The 24,701-nt window shown below is 28.6% G+C and overlaps 1 protein-coding gene across 6 annotated transcripts in view; it reads right to left on the bottom strand.

The window, feature by feature from the left end:
* The window catches only part of LOC129965845 (ETS-like protein pointed), a 212,512-nt gene that overhangs the window by 22,705 nt on the left and 165,106 nt on the right, over positions 1-24,701 (bottom strand). For all 6 annotated transcript variants that reach the window (XM_056080066.1, XM_056080067.1, XM_056080068.1 and 3 more), the window contains one exon: positions 21,636-21,830. In XM_056080066.1, coding sequence (XP_055936041.1) covers positions 21,636-21,830 — 195 coding nt within the window. The remainder of the gene's footprint in view (positions 1-21,635; positions 21,831-24,701) is intronic.

Genomic DNA, 24,701 nt, shown 5'->3' on the forward strand with positions numbered 1-24,701 from the left:
GATATAAGCTCAAAACAGATTTGAATTTTGTAAAGCAGTGGATAGTAATTAAAATTATCACTGAACTGAGTACAATAAAGAGAAGTGGGCTGTGTGGTTTTTGTTAATGTAGAGGGGGGGTTAAATCAATTTCTTTGATTTAGTATCCCTCTAAATCATCAGAAAAATACCAGTTAAAAAAAACAAGAAGTAGTGCTTTGTTTATGATAAGCTCAAAACAGATTTTAAATTTTATATTAAAAAATACTAAATAAATAAAAATTTTAAAAAAGACAAATTTTAAAGAGAGAAAAAGAAATAGAAAAAAATCATTTTAATCCCTTTCTTTGAAGAAGTCAGTATAGAAAGGGGTTGCTTAGAACACTTCGGTACTTTTTTTTTCGGTTCATAAAATACTTTTCTTTAATAAATTTGAATAATTAGATAATAGTCAAAATGAACCTAAAGAATATGCAAAAATTTTTACAAATCCATTAGGAAACTATACAAATCTAGATCTTTAATTTTTGGGAAATTTGTCATAGATGCTTATCGAATCGAGTAGACAGAATTCAAATCTATTAAACTGAAATCCTTAATAAAACTACAGTTCTAAAAATAATAATATAGAAATATTAAGAGATTTGTAAGGTAAGGCAAATATAAGCTTTACAGCAGTCATAAAGAGTTATGATTTACAAGTTGACTTTATTCAAAGGCAGACAAAAATTATGACATTTGACCTTTTTTGGTCTGATGTCAAAAATATCTGTTCCTAAAAATATCCATGATAAAATGTAAAAAAATACAGGAATTACTTAATCATACTAAATTTTAGAAATTGGGAAAGTTGAGAAATGCTACTAGTAACTAAAGAAAATATGTGCAATTAGATATTCAAAAATAACTAAAGGATATTATGTTTCTTTTTTAAGCCCATTTTGTAGGGAGATATTTCATCTAAACAGACGAAGTATATACTTATTGTAAAAGAGACCTGAGCATCTGATTAACATAACTGATTCTGAGCATAACAGACTTATTTAAAAGTATTTGACAAGAAAATAAGATTGAAATTAATTTTTTACAAAACGATTTTAACAGCTGTAAAAGTTTATCAACAATTATGGTTTTTCTTTTATCATATTCACACCAAAAAGAAATCTGGAATAATATAATGATACAGGGAGCATTCGAAATAGTAAATTTAAAGATGTAAATAAAATTTATATAAATATGGGTGGGATACATTGTAGAAAAACAAACATTACCTAATGAAACCACAATACTTGATACTGAAATAGAACATAATGCAGTAGTTTGAAAACTTTAATACTAAAACATTAGTGAAAGAAATTCAAAATAAAGTGAAATATAAAAAATCATAATTGGCAATTAAAAAAAGGACTCATATTGGTTGTTAATAAAAAAAAATCAATGGAGATGACCGAATTATAATTCTAGATCTCACTATTTGAAATTTAAAAATTGACAATGAAACACAAATATTTCAAAAAATTTTATTTTAGAGACGTAGTCCCTAAGGGACCATGTTCTTCAGCACATTTCTTCTACCCAATATAAAATATTATGCCACTATCTTATCAATTTTTGAGCGCCATTTCAATTGCAATTGTCAAGTATGAACAATTGAATAACTTTGCATAAAGCCAATGAGCTTTATGGAATGACAAACATTGCGAAATATGACTGAAGCGAATTATATCAATTAAATTTTATAATACATTTTTAAAACTTTTTTATTATAATAAACATTTTTTAAAATAATTCAATACATAGCAGACTACATTTTAATAAAATAATTAAATAAAAATGATTTCCTTTTACTTTTTCTTTCTATTGAAAATATTAAAGGAATCAAACAAAAAACCCCCACATAATTAAAATCCCATGAATTTAGAATAAAATAAAATTTAAAAGTAATCTGAATTTAATAGAAGTCACGTTTGAATTGTAATTTATGTCAGTAAATTAATGACATATCATTTTTCTAAAAAGAACAAATGATATTAATATATAATATTCAGATATACAGATTTGATTTTTTTTAAAGAAATGCTGAACAAATAGTCAATTTTTTTAAAAAAAATTAAATAATCAACAGACGAAACAAATTTAATCCATGTACTCCTAAAAACGTAAAAATGTAGTCATTTAAATCTGCATTTGATTATGAAATCTTTACAAAACATGGAAATTATTTATCAAACTTTCATCTTTTCCTCGTTCGGCCTTTATTGTTTCCGAAGTAAATTTTTTCTACTCAGGTTATTTTCTACTAAAATATCGGAAAGACTTTTCAAAGTTCTTAAGAGATTGGAAACTGTTTAGAGTATTTTTCATAATTTTAAAACAAATCTTAAAACACTTCACGATTCATTTTTATTATCAAACATTAAAGATGAATAGCTTAGAATTTTGAACTTATATCATTGCCAATGGTACATATTTTCCAAAGCAGAAAAACATGAAAGGGATATTATCGAATGCAAGAGTGTATTTTTTTCCATAAATAATTTTAGGAATTCTATTTAGGAACTTCGAAAAGAAAAATTTCGTTTTGAAATACTTCCTTCTTAGAGTGAATGGATTAACTGACACTATGAAAAAAAGCAACTTTAGCAAATCAGCAATTTAATCAATTAGCAATTAATTTATATTTAATTGAAATACCAGTGAAGGAGGGGAGGGGGTAAGCTAGTATCTTCCATTCCTAATGAAATAAATATTGTGACGTAGCAAATGCAATGAGCCTTAAATTAAAAGCTTTTTTTAAACTTTTATTTAAATTATTTGCTTGAGAACAATTTTAAATTGCTTAGCACATCAGTTTCAATTTTAAAAAATCACTAACAATACATACACATATAACTGTGTTTTTGTATTGTGATTACTTGAAATAAAGGGACTTCAAATTCTCTCTTTGAATATATGGGATTTTATTTTAAAAGGAGGGTCTTGTTCGCAAGCACCTTAGAATTTAATCTGTTGTGTTCATATGACACAATAGATTATCATGACTTCATTCTGTGCTCATATGACCGAGGTTGCATAGAATGAAAATATTTTTATATCAAATATTTGCGATATATAAAAAGCTCCTTCATAAAATATTACAAAACTATGTAAAATCCTCTTTATTGCCGAAGTTTTATTTTGAATCAAATTTGTATTTACATTTCATAACTCATACTTGAAAAAAAAATGTACCAAAAGAAGTTTAAAAAAGCGGAATATTATTTTTCTTTTTAAGTTATTAATATTTTTAAAGAATGGAGCAAAATTCCTTAGAGAATGGTAGCAATTAGCAAGAACATACAACCCAAAATATCCATAATATTTTTATTAAACAGAGATGGCAACACTAAGGACAAAATAGCCGTTGTCATACGGCAACATAGTTTTTAATTACTGAAAAAAAAAACAAGTAAATATTTAATCATTTAATTTATAAATATGAGAAAAATTTATAGAAAATCTATTCCTTACTGTTCCTTAGTTTGGATTTTTATAACATATAAACTGTTTATAAGTTTTCGCTTTTATTTATACAGAAATGCATAAGTAAACTGCATATTTTTGTAATATAATAAGCAGTAGCGCATTAATTGTATTCAAGAATTAGAATGCTCATATCAATTAATATTTCCATGTACTTTTTACGCAAAAGTCCCAGTTACTTACTTTAAGTGCAATATATTGGATTTTATCTAAAATTTATGTATATTAATGATAGTCATCAGCTTCTCCTGTTTTGCGAATTCAGTTTTCAGTGTTTCACGGTTAGATAACCACTCCGATGTTCTGGTTTGGTTGATTAGTCAGCGTATCGCTTACCTACCTAAGTTACCTAAAGTTAGACCTACCACATAGTACTCTAGATTGTGTTTGTCTGCGAAGACGATTAATGATTGCTGGATTCGTAGAAGTAGATTAATGGACTGAAGCGGATTGTTGCTAAATTTGTAAATTACAGAGCATCGCCAATTTTTACAGATAATGTACAACTCTACTGAGTATTGGTTTACAAAGATGGGAAGTTGGTCGGAAAGCTTTGATGTTAAATAACTGGTTAGGAAAGGCGATAAATCAATGTCATGCTAATCAATTGACAGATCACAACTGGACATGGTGTGCAATGCCTTTCCTTTCGAATGGGTTTTAAATAAAAGATTGATCATGCGATATAGCAATGTAAGTTATTCATATAGAAAGGAAATATATTTGAAGGAAAAACTGTATATTAGAATTCTTGGCATTATATACGTATATCTCTTAAATGTGTTTTTGAAATATAGAGCTATTTACAATACAAATTTTAAAAAATTCAAAGCCATGCATAAATTTATATGATATGTCCCACTCTAATGATCTATTTGAAACATTCTTGAATTCATTTAGGGTTAAAAAAAAAAAAAGGTTTTAATATTTCTTAAACGAAATTTTACTGTAAAGAGAGACATGTATAAAATACGGTGAAATGATTCAGCGTTGAACAATTTTTTGAAAAATGAATATTTTCTGGCAAATCTTAAATATAATAAAATGTGAAAGAAACTTTTTAATCCATAAAATTTTGTTTAGATCTGGTTTTGATTACTATGGAGAAAACAAATTTGTATGGACGTTTTAAAACTCTATACTATAATTCGAAATTTCAAAACATGCTTTAGGCTTGTTTCGCTAGTCCCCCCCCTTCTGGCTTGATTGTATCAGCCGTTTCATCCTGTGCGTAAAGAAATTTATATTATGTGATTTATAGAAAGAAAGCCTGCCATTTGTAATATAATAACTCTTTATAGAACAAACTTCTTCCTTTGAATTTTTTTCTTCTTGAAATGATTATTGCATCATTTAAATTACTGATAGTATGCTAGCCTAAAACAGGTGATCATATAATAAAAAGTCATTATTTTTTAGTCATTTTATTGACCTAATCATTTTGGGATTTCATAAGCAATGAGAACTAAAATGGCTGCTTTTTTCGTGTAGAGCATCTTTTATTAAGATTTTGATATTTACAACAGCTATGTAAATATTCGGATTGAAAAGAGAGATTATGCTATTCTCTTATATATAGATTAATGCAATTCTCGATGTGGTTAATTTATTTAATTTTAAACAATATTTCCGAGGAGAAATGTTTTCAAAATATTTAGAAATTCTTTGACTTCTTATTTTTCATTCAATCAAATACAAAATCTACAATGTCCAGAATTTTGTGCAGATTTACAACCTATACTTTTGATTCAAAGACAATTTTAAAAATTTCCTCTTTTTTTTTTTTTTTTTTTTTTTTGTGAATTACCTACATATATATCTATGAAGGAACAAACAGGGATTTTTGTAATTAAAATTTTATACTCCTTTTATCCAAATAATTGTTTTATAAATCCTCCAAAATAATTTTTTTAATGACTAAAATTATTGTTATATAAATCCTCCAAAATAATTGTTTTAATGACCAAAATTATTGTTATATAAATCCTCCAAAATAATTGTTTTAATGACAGTCGCACTGTTAAATGCATCTAAAGTTAAAAAAAATAATACAAACGTATATTTTAAGTTAAAACGACAAAAAATTATTGCATCATTTCTCCTTAACTGTTTAAATGTTCATATTTAGATGTACACTAAATGAGTTATTAAATTTAAAATTACGTTTCCTAGTAAATTGGTTACATTTCATTTAAAAAAAAAATGTTGAGATTTCCACTTAGCTGGAAATTTAGATGAAGGAATTTCTTACACAGTTTTTTTTAACCCTTTAAAGAGCCATTTTTTTCTAGTCATATTATGTTAAAATATTTTTAGGCTTGAAATTAGAATAAGAAAAGAGATTTATTTAGCTTATTAGATAAATTTAATTTGATTAATTAATTAATTTGGTTAATTAATAATTAAGTAACAAATCAAGACACATCATTTTATCTGAGATAAAGAACTGAAGCTTCTAAGTTTCTGACTTACTAATAAAATTTGTCAGAACTTATGCCAACCTACATAATTTCATACAAAGATTGATAAATTTGGTGGGAATTTGGATTATTTCCCACGGCCCTAGAGAGGTTTAAATTACTAAAAGATAAAATTTATAATTCGACTCGGTAGCTATCAATATACCAATTGCACATTTATGTAAAAGTTAACAGAGTAAAAGAAGCGGAAGCGTTGTATGTTCACAATATAAAGAGTTTTGTATTTAGCTTCATTGTATACGGTGTTGGATATACAATATGAGTGTCTTATCTCTGAATGGTTTTATTGAAAATTATTATCCATCCATAATTGTGGTGTCCAGATAGCACACCATATTTAATTGATCTAACTTGCTGAGCATCTAACTTGTTTTTGCACATATGGTGGCGGTCAACCAATCCATGGATTTGATCCAAAATGTGATGCAGATACACAATTCTGCTGATAAAGCTTTGTACATTTTATCTATAGAGTTCAGAGATTTTTACAATCTGTAGTAAGCGTGCCTTTGGAGATACGTGGAACAACTCGTTAGTGGCAAGAAAAAATAACAGTGGAAAACATAAAATATTATGGATTAGAATGAAAAATGTTATAGAATCAAAGTACAGTAGCTGCCGCTTAAAGTGATCAATTCGAGACTTCAAAATTTTGATAGTAACAACCGAATTGGCTAAAATTAACAACATTTTTATTATTCAAAGGTAAAAAAAAACTTACTTCAGGTAAGTTTTTTTTAAAGAAAAATTATTAATTGACGCCCGCTAGCAATTATTCCTTATTGATTCACTGATATACTATTCGTACTTGTATTTTTAAAAAAAATTATTTCCTTAATGGCATTGCTGAGTTTCATAAAATCCAGTACAATATTTCAGCATTCATGAGATTTTTTTTTTTTTTGTGCATTTCTTCATGTTGGAGCCACAAACGTCTATTTTTTTGTATGGGTAACAAAAAGATACGGATTTTCAAAATATTACAAAGAAGAAACTGTGTAATTTTCAACTACTCGGTAGCATTGTATTTATGTAAACTTTTATTTTCATGTTAAGGTTTTCAATTTGGTCTTTAACACTCGAATCAACTTTTTAATCTATTTTAATTTCGTAATTCAATCGCAGGTAACGTCGTTTTATGATTGTTCAACAGGATTTCAATCCAGAACGGGCTATGCAACTGTCGGTTTATATCAATCCAGATAGCTATAGCCCAGACAAAAGAATGTAAACCAAACATGGGGAAAATAATTATCAGGTGTTTCCTTACAAGGAGAATAAGAAATTCAACGAACGTCACTTATGAACGCTGGCTGAAAAGGAAGAACTGATTGCTATGTGAAGAACTATGTGGTAGGTCTAACTTTGAAGTAAGCGATACGCTGCATAATCAACCAAACTTCAAAACTGATAACATTAAACGATGTAGTGATCGCACTAAAGGAATATTTTAGCTTTTATCTGTATAGGTCGGCTTGAGACCAGATGTTTTGGATAATATAAAATTAAATAATAACATTAAACAGAGAGCCCAGTCTTTCGTGAAATTTAAAGCTATTTACTTTTTTAAATGTGAATAATCCTTGCTGGATTCAATGATTAAAGTTCTGATTCGATATATCAAATCTGTGTATTTTAATGAGGGTAATTCAACAAACTTTTAGAATTTTGTGTGAGGAACATGGGAGGCTCACATAATACATTTCTTTTGTTCAATGATTTTGGGATTTTCACGAGAGAATGTACTCAATGTCTTGTTTGATCCATGATATGAAGTTCAAAGAATTTCAGATGATTGATTGGGAGAGAGAGGATTAAAAAAGACAATATCCAAAAATAAAAATACTTATCAAGGGCCACGGAAGAAAAATTTAGGGAACCGCTCATCTAGATAGTTGTGCTTTTGACTTAATACATTCACGTGTATAACTTAATGCGGTATCATCCCAAATTAAAGTATAAAGACTACATAGAAATCTTTATTTCCGCCTGCTTCGCTTAGTTACTGAAAATTCATACTCACAAACACAAATAATTTCCAGAAAAGGTTTTGTGTGTGGATTCAATGGAAATTGAGATGCAAAGACTTATCAAAATCCAGAGACCGAACTTTTGGATACTTAGAATATTCACTTTAGACATAATGTCTATTTAAGAACATAATGGTATAGTAAAGAGTATATTATAGAAGTATAGAATGTCTTCGGGGGTGGGAAGTGGAAAAGGAAATCTTATTAATGATTGATAAGCAGCTGGGCCATACGAGAAAAAGCAAAATCTAAGACAGCATTCAAACTGCCTACATGGAAAAGGTTAATAAGCTGCCTTCCTGATTTATTACACAAAAACTCCCCATTTTATTCTCACGGAATTCTACAACACTAAAGCTGGTTATTGAAATACCTAATTTTGTCAAAAAAAAGAAAAAAAAAATCTGACCCTACACCAAACAATTTTGTCAAAAAAAGCTTTATTGACCTTACAATAGAAGCTTTACTGTCCCTACACCAGATTTCATTTTGTCAAAAAAGCTTTACTGTCCCTAGAATAAACTTAATTTTGTCAAAAAAGCTTTACTGTTTGTGTCACTAGAATCAATTTTATCAAAAAATAAAAAAGCTTTATTGACCTTACAATAGACTTATTTTTGTCAAAAAAAAAAAAAAAAAAGCTTTACTGTCCCTACACCAGATTTTATTTTGTCAAAAAAAGCTTTACTGTTAGCGTCACTAGAATCAATTTTATCAAAAAAAAAGCTTTACTGTTTTTACACCGGTTTTAATTTTATCAAAAAAAGCTTTACTGTCCTTACACCAAAATTAATTGTCAAAAAAAGCTTTACTGTCCCTAGAATAAACTTAATTTTGTCAAAAAAGCTTGACTGTCCCTATACCAGATTAGAAGATTTAGATTAATAAAGATATTTACTTACGATAAGTTCCACATTTTGAGTGAATAGGTAAAACTGTATACAAAATTATCCGTCCATGAGTTGGAACTTTTTTTGATTAAGTACTGCCAGCGTGGTTTAATATCGAGTTCTCTAGCAACGATAAGATAATGCGCGACTAAGTTTGAAAGTGTATATTTATATATAGTATCTAAATTTACTTTCTGACGAAACGAGAGCAAATATTTATATCCAAATGCATTGTAATCAGCTTAAAATGTTACGAATTGCTTATCAGGTTTCAGAATGGAGATACGATAAAGCATTTCAGATATAGAATCCTAAGTAAATCTACCTACTTATTTTTCAAGAAATAAATGATATGTTAAGAGGGGTGATTCAGCTTACAAGTTTTTAAAATGAAATGCTCGATTGTTTTATGTATTTGGAAGCAGAAAAAACATTACCGGATGATTGAATTTGTTCAATCATGAACTGATGAAAAAAGCAACTGTTATTTATAACTTTCCTGAGGGGAAAACGAAAAATTAGTTTATAAAGGGAAAAAAAAAAATTTTAGTACTTGATAATTACGAAAAGGGGGGGGGGCTCTTGATTCAGTTGTATTTGATCAAACCAATTAATCCAATTAGAAAAAGAGTAATAAAATTTTTTTGAGGGTTAAGACATAATTATCCGAAATTAATAGTTGTTTAAAATTAAAAATTTAATCCTTAAACGATTTATTCTCCCTTCTATTTAATTAGATGGAAACTTCTATTTAGGAATGTTTTGCCTTTTTGATTCAAATGAAAATCCATATAGAATTCTTAAAGATAATTATCGCTTTATGTAATTTGGTAGAGTATTATAATATTTAAAAATGACTTAATTGTTGTTTAAAAGTGTAAAAATGAGATAAACCGATGTATGTATGACGTAAGGGCAAACCGCTTAAGAGGTTAAAGCGAGCGTTATTTGAAATAAAAGCAGAAGAATGAGATTAAATTTTTAATATTATATAATATTGTTTCTGCTTTTCATAAATTTATTTTCTGATGAAATGAAGGCAAAATGCACGAGCGTTTAAGGCAGGTAAAATATGCATTATAACAAAGGAGAAATATCAGATGAGTTTCAAAAAAAAAATTCACATAATATTTTATAAAAATATCTAACGTTAGATTAGGAAGGATGGGGGAGAAAAAATGTGACTCTAGAAAACTTGTCCTAAAGAGTTCTTTAATCAACCGATTATCGCTTTTATTCTGATAAAAAATACAACTGTGTCATTTTGCAGTCGTTGAAAATATTTGAAAAGGTCACTGTAATGAAACAAATACATTGTCACATAGAAAAGGTGATTTATAATGAAACAAAGAAAGTAAACTCATTCTGGGAAACGAAAGTTTAAGTTCAAACTGAACTCAAGTTTACCGGCAACACTTTTTTTAAAAAAAGAAATGATATAAACTAAGAAAAATGACGTGCATAAAATTAAATAATTCAGACATTGTGTACTGTTATAAGCACAAAAATTTAGAGGACTAATGGTTTTGAAATTGACTGGTACTGCAAATAAATAATTCAAAATTTTAACTAAATCTCTTTTCTTTGAATTCATTTATTCTATCCTTTCCCCGAATTTGAAGAAAACAGTTTATTTATTTGATAATTTTGACTCTCAACATTTTTTTTGTTGTTGTTTACCAATGGCAACACAACTTATTTGGGAAAGAAAAAAAAAAAGAAATTTTCAGCAAAAATCCGACTCCGATCTAATTCAGCGACCCCAAGTTGATCGGCAATCGTAAAAACTTTCCCAACTAACAACCTGTATAAACACATCCATAAATTATCCTCATTAAAGCGGACGGCACTTAAGACCATTCATTTCTACAGTCGGCTCTCATCAAAGGGGTCGCCCACCCCTATTAAGCAAACGATCACAAAACGCGAAATCGTCTGCGTCCAGCACCGCAATCGGCGTCTCATCTTACCGGCTCTCCACCGTCTCAGTTACGGCATTGGTAAGGAAAAGGGTCCAGGGGATGTTCGGCGCAGACGATCTCGGGGCAGTGGGGGAGGAGGCCACAGGAAGCGGGGTCGGCCAAGCGTTCGACAGGTGTGATCCTCTGGCACATATCTATGCGCAACAGGGTCGAAAGTCACGCAACGATGAAGTTTTTTTGTTGTTGTTGATGTTCTTTTTAGAAAGGGTGCATGTTAAAGGGCAGTGCCATTTGCAAAATTTGGAAAAGTGAAGAAAAAGTAAAATCTCATGTACACTTTCCAGATATTTTATTTTCAGAATGAAAATATTGTTTCGGTCACGTATGTGTATCAAAAGCAAATTTCTCTACACTGACCATTTCTAATTTTAATGCTTCAAGTTTCACTTCAACGTTTTTCTTAAAAATTCTTAGTGAAATAATAATTTTTTTTAAAAATTCAACTGAACAGTACTTTTTATTCAGATTTACAATACTGGTTGATCTCCATATGCAATTTATCATGAAAAAGTGATAAGGCATCCAACATTGGAAAAATAAATATTTCTAGGCCTATTTGTTTTTAATTTTCTCTTAATTAAAAACTGAAATAATCTTGACACATTTTTAAAAATTTTTACTCTTAATTCAAAACACCATGCACTTAACAGCTACGTAGTGCCTTATTTAATAAATAAATAAACACTAAAAAAGTCATTTACATCTGAAATCCAAGATGAATGCATTAATTTGATCAAATCCACGCCTTCAATATGGTGGAAAAAATACATATCTTAAATGTAAATATTTTTTTTTTTTTGTTTTTTTGTAGAAGTTATATATTTAATACATATGGTATTAAATATATTTTTAAAATGTAAACATGGTATATATTTTTAAAAAAATATTCACTTAAATGTTATAAAATTGATTGCCTATGACATAGATTATTAATACAAAGCAGTAATGAAGATTTTTTTAAGAAAGCTTGCTTTTTTTTTTCACACTAACTGCATCTGTAACTCAGGTTGTATCGCTTTTTGCAGCATACTCTACATTCTTGTTCATTTTTGTGAAAATTTATTAAAATTGTCCAAACTTGATCATTTTTACGCTATATGTCATTTAATGCTTATTAAAATAATATTTTACCATAGACAATGAATATTTAAAAAGTAGTAAAATATGACATCCATTAAAATATTGATCAATTCATTTCATTTCTATTTCGGCTAAAGGTACTTACTTTTTGTAGTCAGTTTTGTTTTGATAAAAGTAGTTGCTTTTTAAAAAAATTACCAAATCAGAGAAATGGAATGTTTAATAATGATTATTTAAGAATTCATGCATCTACAATATATATATATCCATTTACTACTACTTTTAAAGATGAATATTAAGATCTTTTTTCTTAATTACCTCGAAAAAAGTAAAACTGACAACAAAAGAAGTGCAATACGTCTTCTGTACAGACAAAACACTTCATTGTGACTTCATTAAACAAAGCAATGAAAGTGACAAAACTGTCGTACCTAGCATTACATCTTCATTTTTTTTTATTAATGATGTAGCGATTTTTATATTTCATTTCCTCATTTCTAGCGAGAACAATGAACACCCATTTTTTTTAATAATATTCAGTAAAAGTTTCCACTGACAATACTGGTACAGCTATGGAGCTTTGTTAGCATCCTAACAAAATGGGAAGGGATGCAAAGCAATTATATAATTCAGATTCATTTCTAATTTTTCTTATAATTGGGATTTCATTTTCAATTTTAAAAAGCTTTAAGAGTTTAAAAAATATTCTGGTAAAAGTTTTGCTAAAAAAATTGCGTATTGTGAAGAATTCGTGATATGAAAAAATAAATCATTGAAAATCGTAAGTCGATAAAAGATAATTACGTCATGGTTGATTCTAGGGGAAAATAAAACGACAACTCAACAACAATTTTAAATATCTGATATCTAAATATCCTTAGTATTTCTACATGCATTTAGCTACTTTTGAGAATGATATTTAAAAGCAAAATTATAAAGTAGTTTCCTGTGCCCCAACCTCCACCGTATATTCACAAATGCTGCTTTTTAGGATTTAGAATTAACTCAAAAGAGTTAATCAACATTTTACAACTAAAAGATATTTTTTGCAAACGCTTGGAATTTCAGCAAAATGTAAAAAGTAATATCGATTTTATAAAATGGAGAACTTTAGAATTCAATATTTATTCATTCTGAGATAAAATTTTATGCACATTTTTGGATTCTACTAAGGGGGAAAAAACCACTTCGTTTTTAAGTGATATTGTTTTTCGGATAAAATAATACCAAATGTATTTTTATTGCCATATTTTCTTATTATTGCAAACATAATAAAAAATTTTTTTTAAAAAAGCCCAATCCTTACATTCTATTAAGATGAAAAACAAGTAAGTACATCAAACACAGATATTATGGAAGCACACATTTATATTGCAAATGTTACACCTATTTAATAACTTCAATTTTTTTTTCCAATTAAATAATCCTTTTTATGAATATTGATCGATAATAAACCAAGAGTATTTTTTACAATATTCTTATAGTTTGTTATAGTCAAATCTCGCAGATTTCTATTTCCAATTTTTACTAATGTTTGCTAATTGTTTAATCAATTAATTATTTTGTAATCAACAAAGAAAATTGCTTTTCAATAAATTCAAAATCAGCATTTATCAAAAATTTCAGGGCAGTAGTACACAAAGAGGAATTTGGAAATATTTTATGCTTTGTCTCGCCGATTCAAATAATTCTTTTATATAAATAAATTAAATTTTTAATTAATAAAAAATAATTATTTAGTTAATATCCACAAAACCTTCAAATCTTTCTTTATTCTTCAAAGAATTCGGAAACAAAATTTGTAAAAATTGTTGAGAAGAAAGCTTTTTATATTAACTTTCATTCTTTTCCTCTTATATTCTTTTTCTTTTTTTTTTCATTCTTATCACTTTTACATCTCCTATTCGAATAATTTATTTTTTTGATAGGCCATTGTGGATAATCACTTGGACTGGAATGGATAATTAATTAACATGTATTTAATAATTTAATAGAAGGGAACCGCTTTAACAAATAAATTGATACGTGGCTGTAAAATTGTAATATTATTAATTTCTATGCGAATAAGAGCTTGCCTTAATCAATAATAGAAAAATCATCTGCTCTTTGATTTGAAGAATTATTTTTTTAAAGAAAAATTTAAAAAATAAACCCGACAATGCTAGGAGTTTCCCAGCAGTTCAATTACTAGGTAATCAGATGCGATTTATCTATTTCCATGTTATTTTGACTTTTCATGATATATTAAGGATTTCAGAAAGTTTTTATAACTGCAAATTAGTGATTCATAATACCTTCAATTAGCAACCAGATATTAAATAGATAAAGCTTATGAAAAATGATTTAACAATGCATAGAAATTAGCCATTTTTGTAAAATATGATAAAAGGATGTAGCTATTAAAACTTTCAGTGCACGGATTGCATTTGAAAAGAGAATTATATGCCAAGATATCAAAATAATAAAGATAGCAATAGATCTTTACTACTACTTTACTTTTTTTTAGTAGATCCGTAGGAATTGTGATTGATGATTTTTATGAATCTTAGCCATATTAAATTACTGTCATCTTGTTGCTAAATGCGATATATTTTAGCCTATAATTCCATTCAACAAAATAAAATTGAAAAATTCCTATTTTTAATAAAATAAAAATAATTCTTTTAACCTTAAGTGTCATTTCCTTCATTTTGTTTGCGTCACGAAAATTAAAACTAAAAAATCAGTAGTATTTATTAAAATACGCAAGTCAAATTATTAAATATGAAAACATTTACTTATTTGAAAAATAGAATGAAATAATCCAATTCTTAATGTTTTAGAACATAGTTTAACTGTATGAGAGCTTTAACTAACAAAATTGGTATCACATTTCAGAATTTTCAAGCTTTCTTTTTTTTTGGGGGGGGGGGGTATAAATTTTAGCTAATTTTCAAAAAGAGAAATGACACTCAAAATGTTGTTTAAACAATAGCTAAATTTCATAACTAGCAACTAAAACTATCAGATGCTACAAATAGTATAGTTTACAGACTTGTTTTTCAGAGTGATAAAATCGAGAATAACGTTTTGAAAAGAGTTAACAAATGTAATAATGTTTTTTTAAACACAGAAATTAAATTTTAGCAGTACAATTCTTTTTTTACTGAAGTAAAACTGATAATAATTCAAAATAATAAATCTCAAAAGAACATTGCTACAGTGAGTTTTTAAGGAGTTTAAATACGAGATAAATATTTTATTATATGTTGAAAAATTCTTTTAGAAATCATGCAAATATGTTTAGCTTTGGTTAGTAAACAGTTAATTACATAATTTTTTGGAGTATTATGTAATTGGATTATTGCTGTGATAAACTAAAGAACGAGATAATACAGAAATAATGACGATGATATTCAAATAAGAACGTTTTTGAAAAGGACCATTTTGATAAAGTCGGTAGAGGGCGATACTAATTATTCTCTACAAATTTGATTTAAAATTTTTACAATCTAAAAAATGGCAGATAAAAATATAGCATTGCTAAAGAAAAACACCTAGGCAATATCTTCCTTAAATTAGGAGAGAAATCTATCCAAATAAGAAATATATTAACAGCAAGTAAGTATGCAAAATTGCTATTGATGTACAAAAATTGAAAGGAACTATTTATAAAGGTAATTTTCGATTTAAAAAAAATCACGTGATGAAGTTAGAATTAAAAAAACAGCTTTGAAGGTTAGGTCAAACAGAGTATATAATTAAAATAATTTCGATAGTATCAACATGAGTGCCACTGGATCATTATAATTATTCTTAAAATATCTGGAATTATTGTACCACCATCATTTAAAATGAATACAGGGTTCAAAATATGATTCAAACCATCAGACGATTATTTAAAAATAATTTATTCGATTTTATAGATACCGCCAGGATGAAATATTAAAAAGTTGGTTTTCAGAAATGGAGGGAAAAAATTGCAAGATTTGCATAGAATGTTTCGTACGATGAAAATGAATGGCAACGTTAAGGAAGAAATAATAATAATAATAAATGATTCATTTAATAGTTTTCTAGAGCAAAATGAGGGCCTTTATCAGAAAATATTATGAAAAGAAAATATTAAATGAGTTTAAAGTCAAAGAAATATTTAATTTTTTAAAATATCAAACTGATTGTCATTTTAAATTTCTAAAATAAACAGCCAGCCTTATATTTTCTTCTCTTCGTTAAAAATAGAATTCGATGTTCTTATAAACAGAATTCTAATTTCCTCGAAAAGTTAACAAAACGTTCCATTGGAGTAAACAACGTACAATTTCAAGAACACAAAGGGGGAAAAAATAATGGTCTCTAAATTGTGAATGAAAATAACTTACCCTACACAACTGTGGAGATCAAAGCATCCGATAAGAAGCGACTGCGGTGGCTAATTCCAGATCACGCGAGGGTTATTCCATCATGTCCTGGGGTCACACGCGCGCTCGGCTTGAGGGGGAAAAGTGTTCGAAACTGTTCGAGTTGCATTTGAGTGTGGCTCGATTCAAGGCTCTCGTGGAAATGGTTGCTTCTGCGCGGAGGGAATTTCCTGAAAAGAGTCCGCTTCCGGAGTAGGTGGACGACGCGCACCTTTTGCTCTCGCGCGCTCACCCCCCTCACTTCCGGTGGCAGCTTTTGTAGCAGGTGACCTCCCGCCGGAAACACCCTCCGCCCACAACTCCCACGTTCTGTTTGTTGGGGGTGAGCTTTACCATTTTTTTTTCCTTTCCTTTTCTTTTTCTTTCCGTTCTTTTCACTTGAGTCGCGAACTTTATGAATGGACGAGTGCATCGCTTTTGCTTCCCGTATTAAATGTCATGAATGGGGATACTATAAAAAGAGTAGGTTGGGCCCAGATGATGTGGAAGAGAAAGGCAGTGGGAGGCATGGAGTTGATTTAAAATTGTTCGATTCGGATAGAACAGAAGTTAAAAAACAAAAACAAATATTGAATATTTCGGGGAAAAAATATTGCAAAAATGCTGATAAATATTGTACCTTCAATGGCGCTAGGATAAAAATCATTTGAAGAAATGATAAATGATATACATAAGTATAAAGCATTTTTTGAATTAGTACTATGGCGAATTTAGATGCAACATTCATATTCATAAATGCTAAAAAGAGAGAATACTTATTTTAAAGGATGTTTCCATTGAAGCTTGTCAATAAGCTCCTAATGATTACTTTTTCTACCATCAAACATTTTTGCCAATAAATGAACATCTCGGCAAAAATTAATGAAATCGTTTAAGTGAAATAGTTACAATAATAGGAATTTTTACAAAGCACTAATAAAGAATTTAAAAGATGCCTAGTCGCCTGCTTATTGTTACATTAGAAAAGCGGCAAGAAATAAAAAAGCAATATCTGGTACTTTTGAGATTGTGAGAAAAAAAATAGTTTTAAGTTAATAGTTTATAGCATAATGAAAGAGTCAATCTTCGAAAATGTTTCAATCAAATGCTATGAATTTATTAAATCTTCCGCACAAAGGACACAGTTGTGTAAAAGGAAAAAATTTTAAAATATTGATGTCCCTCCCTTCTTAAAGCAATTTACCAATATTACAGACTCATTATGCTTTTTTTTTTCCTCCCTCAAAATTAATGTCTGCATAATAAATAGTATGTTACGTAATAAGCTAGAGTTGTTTCACATAATCATGGCAAACTGCACACAATTAGTTTCCATTTTGATGCCATCATCCAGTTAAGAAAAGGGAAACAAGAAATCATTCGATTAATTCAATCAGTATTAATTCAAGCAACAAACCACTCATTCATACTAAGCAATTGATTTTTTTTTCTCTTTTAGTCCACAAGTCACATCTTTGGAGAAACAATTGATAAAAATAATTGCATTAGTATGCGAAAATGATATGGACTTTTGAGACATTTAAGAAATAAATAAATAAAACAGAATTTTATTGTTTAGAAAAGAGTCCAAATTCTTAAATTAAGACGCCAATTTCTATTTATAACTGCTGCATTCGAGTTTTAAAATCTTTTTTAGTGTTTAAAGTGATTTGGATTAATTATTAATTGGTTACCAGCGGTAAAAAAGAATAGCGCATATTTGACGCATAAAGCAAAATACATAGAACTATATAATTTACGTTTTAAAATATAAAACAAAATGTTTAAAAAAATACGAGAGAAATTTTTCTTCCGACAATTTAAATTATAACGTAATTTGAAATGGGGAATGATTTGGAAAACAAATGAGATTCAATAACTAAAATACTACATGATTCATTCCAATTATAGTGTAAAAGAATATCTATTCTCAAAAAAAATCTTTATCAATTAATGAATAACTTTCATATTCATTTCTTTGTAGGTGCATTTCAGAATCCAGGAAAAATATATCTATAGCAAGAGTCCGCTCACAAGACTTCATAGTCACAAGACAAACATAACTGAGCAAAACGTTTTTGTTCAAAATGGTAAATGTTTGTTGAAAGAATTTTTAGTCTTCGCTATCTTAGAAATATTTCTATTATGAATAAAAGTTAAATTTTGAAATTTAGCGCAATAATAAATGAATAAACAGAATTTATTAAAGAATCAATATAAGTACCTAATAGCTACATAATACTTTATTTGACTCTCTAGAAACACAGCACTTGAACAATTGTGTCAGAGCAACTTAACATTATAATCGTAATAAAAATGGTACAGATTGTAATCGTACTGTTTTTTTTTTTTTTTTTGGCAAGTGGTATTATATATATATATATAAAATACTAATATTGTAATTCACATTATGATAATCATTTTTCATAAACTTTTTTTGTGTCCATCTCGGTGCAGTTATAAAAATCAGCAGGAATGGTCCCCAAAAAACTTTATCGCATACTCTCTAACAAACTTGTCATGCCAAAGAACTCCTTACATGGTATTGGCGTACAATACTTACGAAATATTTTTTGGCATGAATCTAGTATTTTTTTACAAAATATATCGTGTTATTCTTGGCGAATTATTTGGCGATTAATCCTTAGCAGCGTTAATAGTATCCCAAAATCAAATTTATGTTTTAGACACATTTTTCTCAATCGATTGAAACTAAAACTTGACACAAAACTGCGCTTGTAGTCAAAAAATCCCAAACAAAATTTGATATATTTGAGGCACTGCGTTTCTTAATTATTGAGTTTACATGTTTCTGAAAGTATACACCGACAGACAGTCATCCAGTTGTAGTATCGGGCTCAAACTTGTCTACACTATAGATGTTAAATCTGTGTACCAAATTTTATCTATCTAGATATCTTCGTTTTATAATTATCGTGTTATCTTCTTTTCGAGCAGCCAGACAGACGAACCGCCTCTGAACGGAATTTACTCAAAATTTGACAGAAATTTGCTAATGTGGTATAAAGACAATATACTAAATTTCATTCATCTGGCTCAAAGCGTTTTTGATTTATCTTTGTCACAATCTTAGATTTTCCAAAAGTGTGTTTTTCGAACTCAGGGTGATCTAAAACGTGGAGATGCGTCAAAATTTGGTGTTCGAATTTTTTGACGATTACTATACTTTCTCTATACTGCCTATATGAGAAAGTAACGCCAAATATAGTTTTTTTCCTTTGAATTATTAAAAATAAAAAGTACTTAAAGTGAAATACTGAATTACTTTTAAATATTTTCATGGACTACTTAACTTTCTATCACGTAAGAGAGAAATAAGAAGCCGAAAAATCACGGTTATTTGCTTTTTGAAAACAAATTTTACTATCATGATTTTCATAAATAGTTCGTTTTCTCTTGCTTCACCGATTCTCAAACTTTTCCACTTTTCCATTTCTAATAATATTTCATATGAAATTATATAATTTTTTTTTTCTCTATTGGCAAAAATAATGGAAATTGCATTTGCGCTTTTTCAAATTTAATATTCTTATTAATAATACGTTACAATTTAAATAATAATAATTTATTATAGTGTAACTCGAGGAACTTTTGCCTCTTAAGATAACTACTGTTCCCAATTTCCCAACACAAATAAGACAGCTCATGCGAGAATAAAAGTGTTCTAAAAATTAAGTGCTTCAGAAATAATTTATCTTGAGGTCAAGTATAAAACAATATGCATTTTCATTTACCTATTCATTATGAAAGATAACATATTGAGATCTAATCTTTTCTAGATTTAAAATTTATTCATTTTCAAGCGAGGATGAATATATTTTTAGAAATTATTATAAAAACTGCTCACAGAGAATATTAAACAATGACATTGAAAGAAAAGAAAAAATAAGTCACATCTAAATTTCTCAAAAAAAAAAAAAATCTTTTAGTTAATTTTATTTAGCCTTACGTGCAAAATATTGATATAAAGCAATCAAAATTTTCCCAAAACCTTACACGAAATTTTGTATAAAATTTTGATTGCAATACTTCCTGAAGTTGCCATTCACATGTTCTAAATTAACGGGAAAAACATCGCACAAAAATTACTCTGAAATGATTGCAACTCTTGAAGAAACGATCGGCATTTTTACCCCTATTTCACATCAATGTGCAGACAATCTAAATATAGATGTAGTTCTTAGAATGGTATTTATTTATAATAAAAGTTACAAATCATAAAAGGTTTAATATCTGGAAATCCGAGTTTCTTACAGTAAATTTTTTTTAATACGTCTTTTTTTTTTTTTTTTTTTATACGAAGACATATAGTATAACGAAGAGACATAACGAATCACATATAGATTGCATATAAATATATTTCAATCTTACCTACATATAAACTGGTCAGCTAAATAAAAAAATAAAAACTCATAAATGTACTTAGTTTAGCGTGTTATTCGAAACTATCTACTATATTACAGTATTCGTTTTATCTATTATTACTTTTTTTTTTAACTTACTGTCAGTTTTAAAAGTTGTCACTTTTTGTTGTTACCTTACTGTCAATTTATTTGAAATCGGGTCGGAGATGGCGCTGTATGACATTGCCAACCAGCATGACAGCAGATAAAAAAAGGCTCTAATAGTTAATTATAAAAGGATGTTTTTTGTTTTTTTTGAGTGTGTGTGTGTAAAATCGACTTTTTTCAGGTAAAACACCTATACAAACAAATTTAAAAAGCAAAAATATTAAATATAAATACATAAGTAAAAAAATACTGCAAAAAGCGCGACTCGAACAGAGGCTCCCCAACACACGCGTCATTTATGTTGTTCTGACCCTTCTACTGCACTGCTTACACTTCAAAGCGGAAGTTGAACATACTTATTCTAATAGATAATTATATGGAAAAAAAATTGTGTGTATGTAAAATCGCGGATTTTTTTTTTATTGGAAAGTCACCTATATAGATAAAAAGCAAAACCTTTTCTAAATATAAAATTTGATTCAAATCGTTAGAGCCGTTCCCGAGATACACGAAATTAGATATACACGAATTGCTCATTTAACGTTATAAGATCAAAATTTATAATCATTGAATGCTTTCTTTAGCTTACAGCTGCTGAATTTTCCTAATATTTTAATTTCCTACATGTGTCATTCCCCTAAATCGTTATTCCACGAGGAAAAGGATTCATTATCATTATTATCAGGATCAAGATGGCTAAAATAGTTTCATCCAATGGAAATCTCTGAAACCTTTCTTAATGTTGTTGACAAAATTCTTACCGTCTATGTAAGGGGGCTGACTTCCTGGAATAGGGGTTGCGGCATTGGCACCGTTCAAAACTGGCGTCACCTTTTGATCTCTTAAGGGCGCATAACAGTAATCCTGCGGGAAGAACTCGTCTATCTCAGGGATTCCTTCATAAGAATTGGTGGACAGGAGCTCCAGATTTGCATCAGTACGGCCATTCTCAATATCTGCAAAGAAAGATAAAGATATTGCTGCTTTTATATTTCCCATAATTTTCTGTTCCCAATAAATGTTTTATCATCAATATAAATTTGAGTAAATAATCGATTTATAAGTAGATCGATGTACTTTTCTCGCCTTTATTGTTATTATGATTTTAAGAAAAATAACGTTTTACTTCTTCATCAGAAATATTTACAGATTTTGGAAATTTCTCAGAAAAAGATGAGCAAAGAAGTGCAATTCACTGTATATAAATTGAGCCTGTTAAAATATTTAACTCATAACTTTAAATTTAATGAGTGTCAGACAATTGCCTCAGGGACCAGATGTATTTGGATTCGACATCACTGAGTTAATAGTGTAGATTTAAACAAAGGTTAACCTTGCAAATAATGGACGACACATTCTTGGTCTTATATATAATCTCTTATAATAACATAAATGAAGCTGATAACGCTCTATAGACAGGACCGCTTACCCCAGAGTCGCCAAATTTGGTACAAATATATTTTGAAGGTTAATTGGAGCACATTGGAGCATTTATAAAAATTTTAGCAAGAATTTTGATTAATTAAAAGTAAGCGAAATTTTGTCGCTTTCCCATCATAACCACTGAAAGTATTACAGCACAAAAATGACTTTTAGGTCATTTTAAAATTCAAAAATTTATCTTTTCAGTGATGCTAGTTAATATTCGTACAAATTTTTTCTGAATTTAGCGCATTTATTTAATTATTTTTGCCCAATTTTTAATAACACATTACATTATTGCTCAGAGATTCAAGCTGTTTTTGTGATTTCATCAAAAATTTGATTGATTTTTGATAAAACAAAGAAAATTTCTGATTTTCTTCCATTCTTGAAAACTATGAAAGAAAGATTTTGCTTAATATTTGTGCAGTTTAGTAAATGAATAAAATAGTGAAATTACAATACTTGATGTGCTGTAATTTCAAAATTCCTATGGTTGTTTTTTTTTAATAGTTATTTCAATAAAGGATAAAGATCGATGTATGTGTGTATTGGCATTCTACAGATCACGTCGTTTGACCTAGAACTAGTAAACTTGGTACTTATATACGTTGGAAAGTCAGAATGTGCACATTGCAGCAAATTTTTAATTTTAATTATATTCTAATTTATTAAAAATACGCTAAATTTTGAAGTTTTTCAGATATAATTTTTAAAAATATGATTGCACAAAAATGATTTTTATATCGTTTCAAATTTAAAGTACTTATAATTCTACTTTTTTTGATAATATCAAATTGATAGTAATTTAATAATCTTCCAAATGTTTCTAAATTTTCAAAAAAATTTTAAAAATATTTTTTTTGTCGTAATTTCCAAAAATAAATTACATTGATGCTCTGAAATTCAAACCGTTTTTATTGTTTCGTCAAATACTTGATAAAATGATTTTTTTTCCATTGTGATAAACTAAAGAAGATGAGTTCTGTTTAGTATTTTTGCCGTTTACAAGACAAATAAAAAGAGAATCTGCAACTCGCAAAAGTTAGTAGACAGATAACGCTTTGACAATATTTGCTTAGTGTAGAAAATAAATAAAAGGTAAAGTTAGAATACCGAAAATTTTTTAAGATGAATGAACCACACATTGACATTTTTTTACCAGCCCTATGAGGTCTTGGGACTGGTCTCCATTTGGAAAGTCCATGTACACAAGGGATAGAAAATATGTAAGACTAAATGGTAATTCCAAATCCACAAAAAGAAGATAAGTAGTGACAAAATTTTCAATCAGTTAAATGGATGTAACAATAGAATCATGAGCTAATCGTAAAATACTATTTGAAGTTCTGAAAATGAGAAAATTATCATGGCTATCCCTTGGCGACATCTGATTCTAAAAATGAAGCTTTCCTGATTGAAACTTTATAAAGACGGCAAAAAAATATGTAAGACTAATTGGTGAATTGAAATCCATAGAAAGAAAACTTTCAATCAAATAAGAGTATATAACCATAGAATCAAAAACTAACCGTAAGAAACTAATTAGACGATTGAAAATGACAAAACTATCTTGCCTTTTCTTTGGCGACATCTGATTTTAGAAATGAAACATTCCTGATTGAAACTTTCAAAAGATGGTAAAGACTGCTTTCTTTTTTGTCAAATTCCGTCATGCCTTGCAGAGTTTTCTCCGTCAAAGGCGAGAACAAACATATCAGCCATTCCAAACATTCTGGTAATCTTCTACCACGGGGACGGATGATTAAAAGGGTGAGTAATCCACCGTAGAGGTACGAACCTAGTGAATGAAGCGGGCGCAACAATCGAGAGGAGAACTTGCGACACCCGGCGACAAACAATAATTATTGTGTTCTTGGGGAAGGCCAGCCGATTGTGATCTCGACTTATTACAACACTAAATGCATCTGGCAACCCTCCCTACCTTTTTCCAATGCATTCCGAAGAGAGAGAACAAAAGGTAGGGTGTGGAGGGTAGGGTTGGCTTTTAATTCGTCTGCCATAAGACGTATGGCCGGGCTTTCATTGTCATTTATTTCTTTTATTAGCTATTTCAGTGGCAGTTGGCACCACGAATGTCTCGTGGCAACGATAGAAATGAACATGTCCAGTGGATTGATGGATGAAATGAACAAAGGCTTATATCTTTTTAATGCTCAAGAAAATAAACAAAGAAAAAAATTTCAAGTATACAAATCTGAGAATAATGATAGTGGTGGCAAATATCATGTTTCAGATGTTTAATTCCAGGATTCCAAATCACCTGAAAAAACAACTTCGAAATCATGAGATTTTAATTAAAATAAAATGGTAGACTCCACTAGATTCAGAAACAGAAGCTCCTTGTAAGTTTCAATCCTTAAAGCATTATTTTCATGATTTAA

Source organism: Argiope bruennichi, chromosome 4 (genome assembly GCF_947563725.1).
Source record: "Argiope bruennichi chromosome 4, qqArgBrue1.1, whole genome shotgun sequence".
NCBI classification, from domain to species: Eukaryota; Metazoa; Arthropoda; class Arachnida; order Araneae; family Araneidae; genus Argiope; species Argiope bruennichi.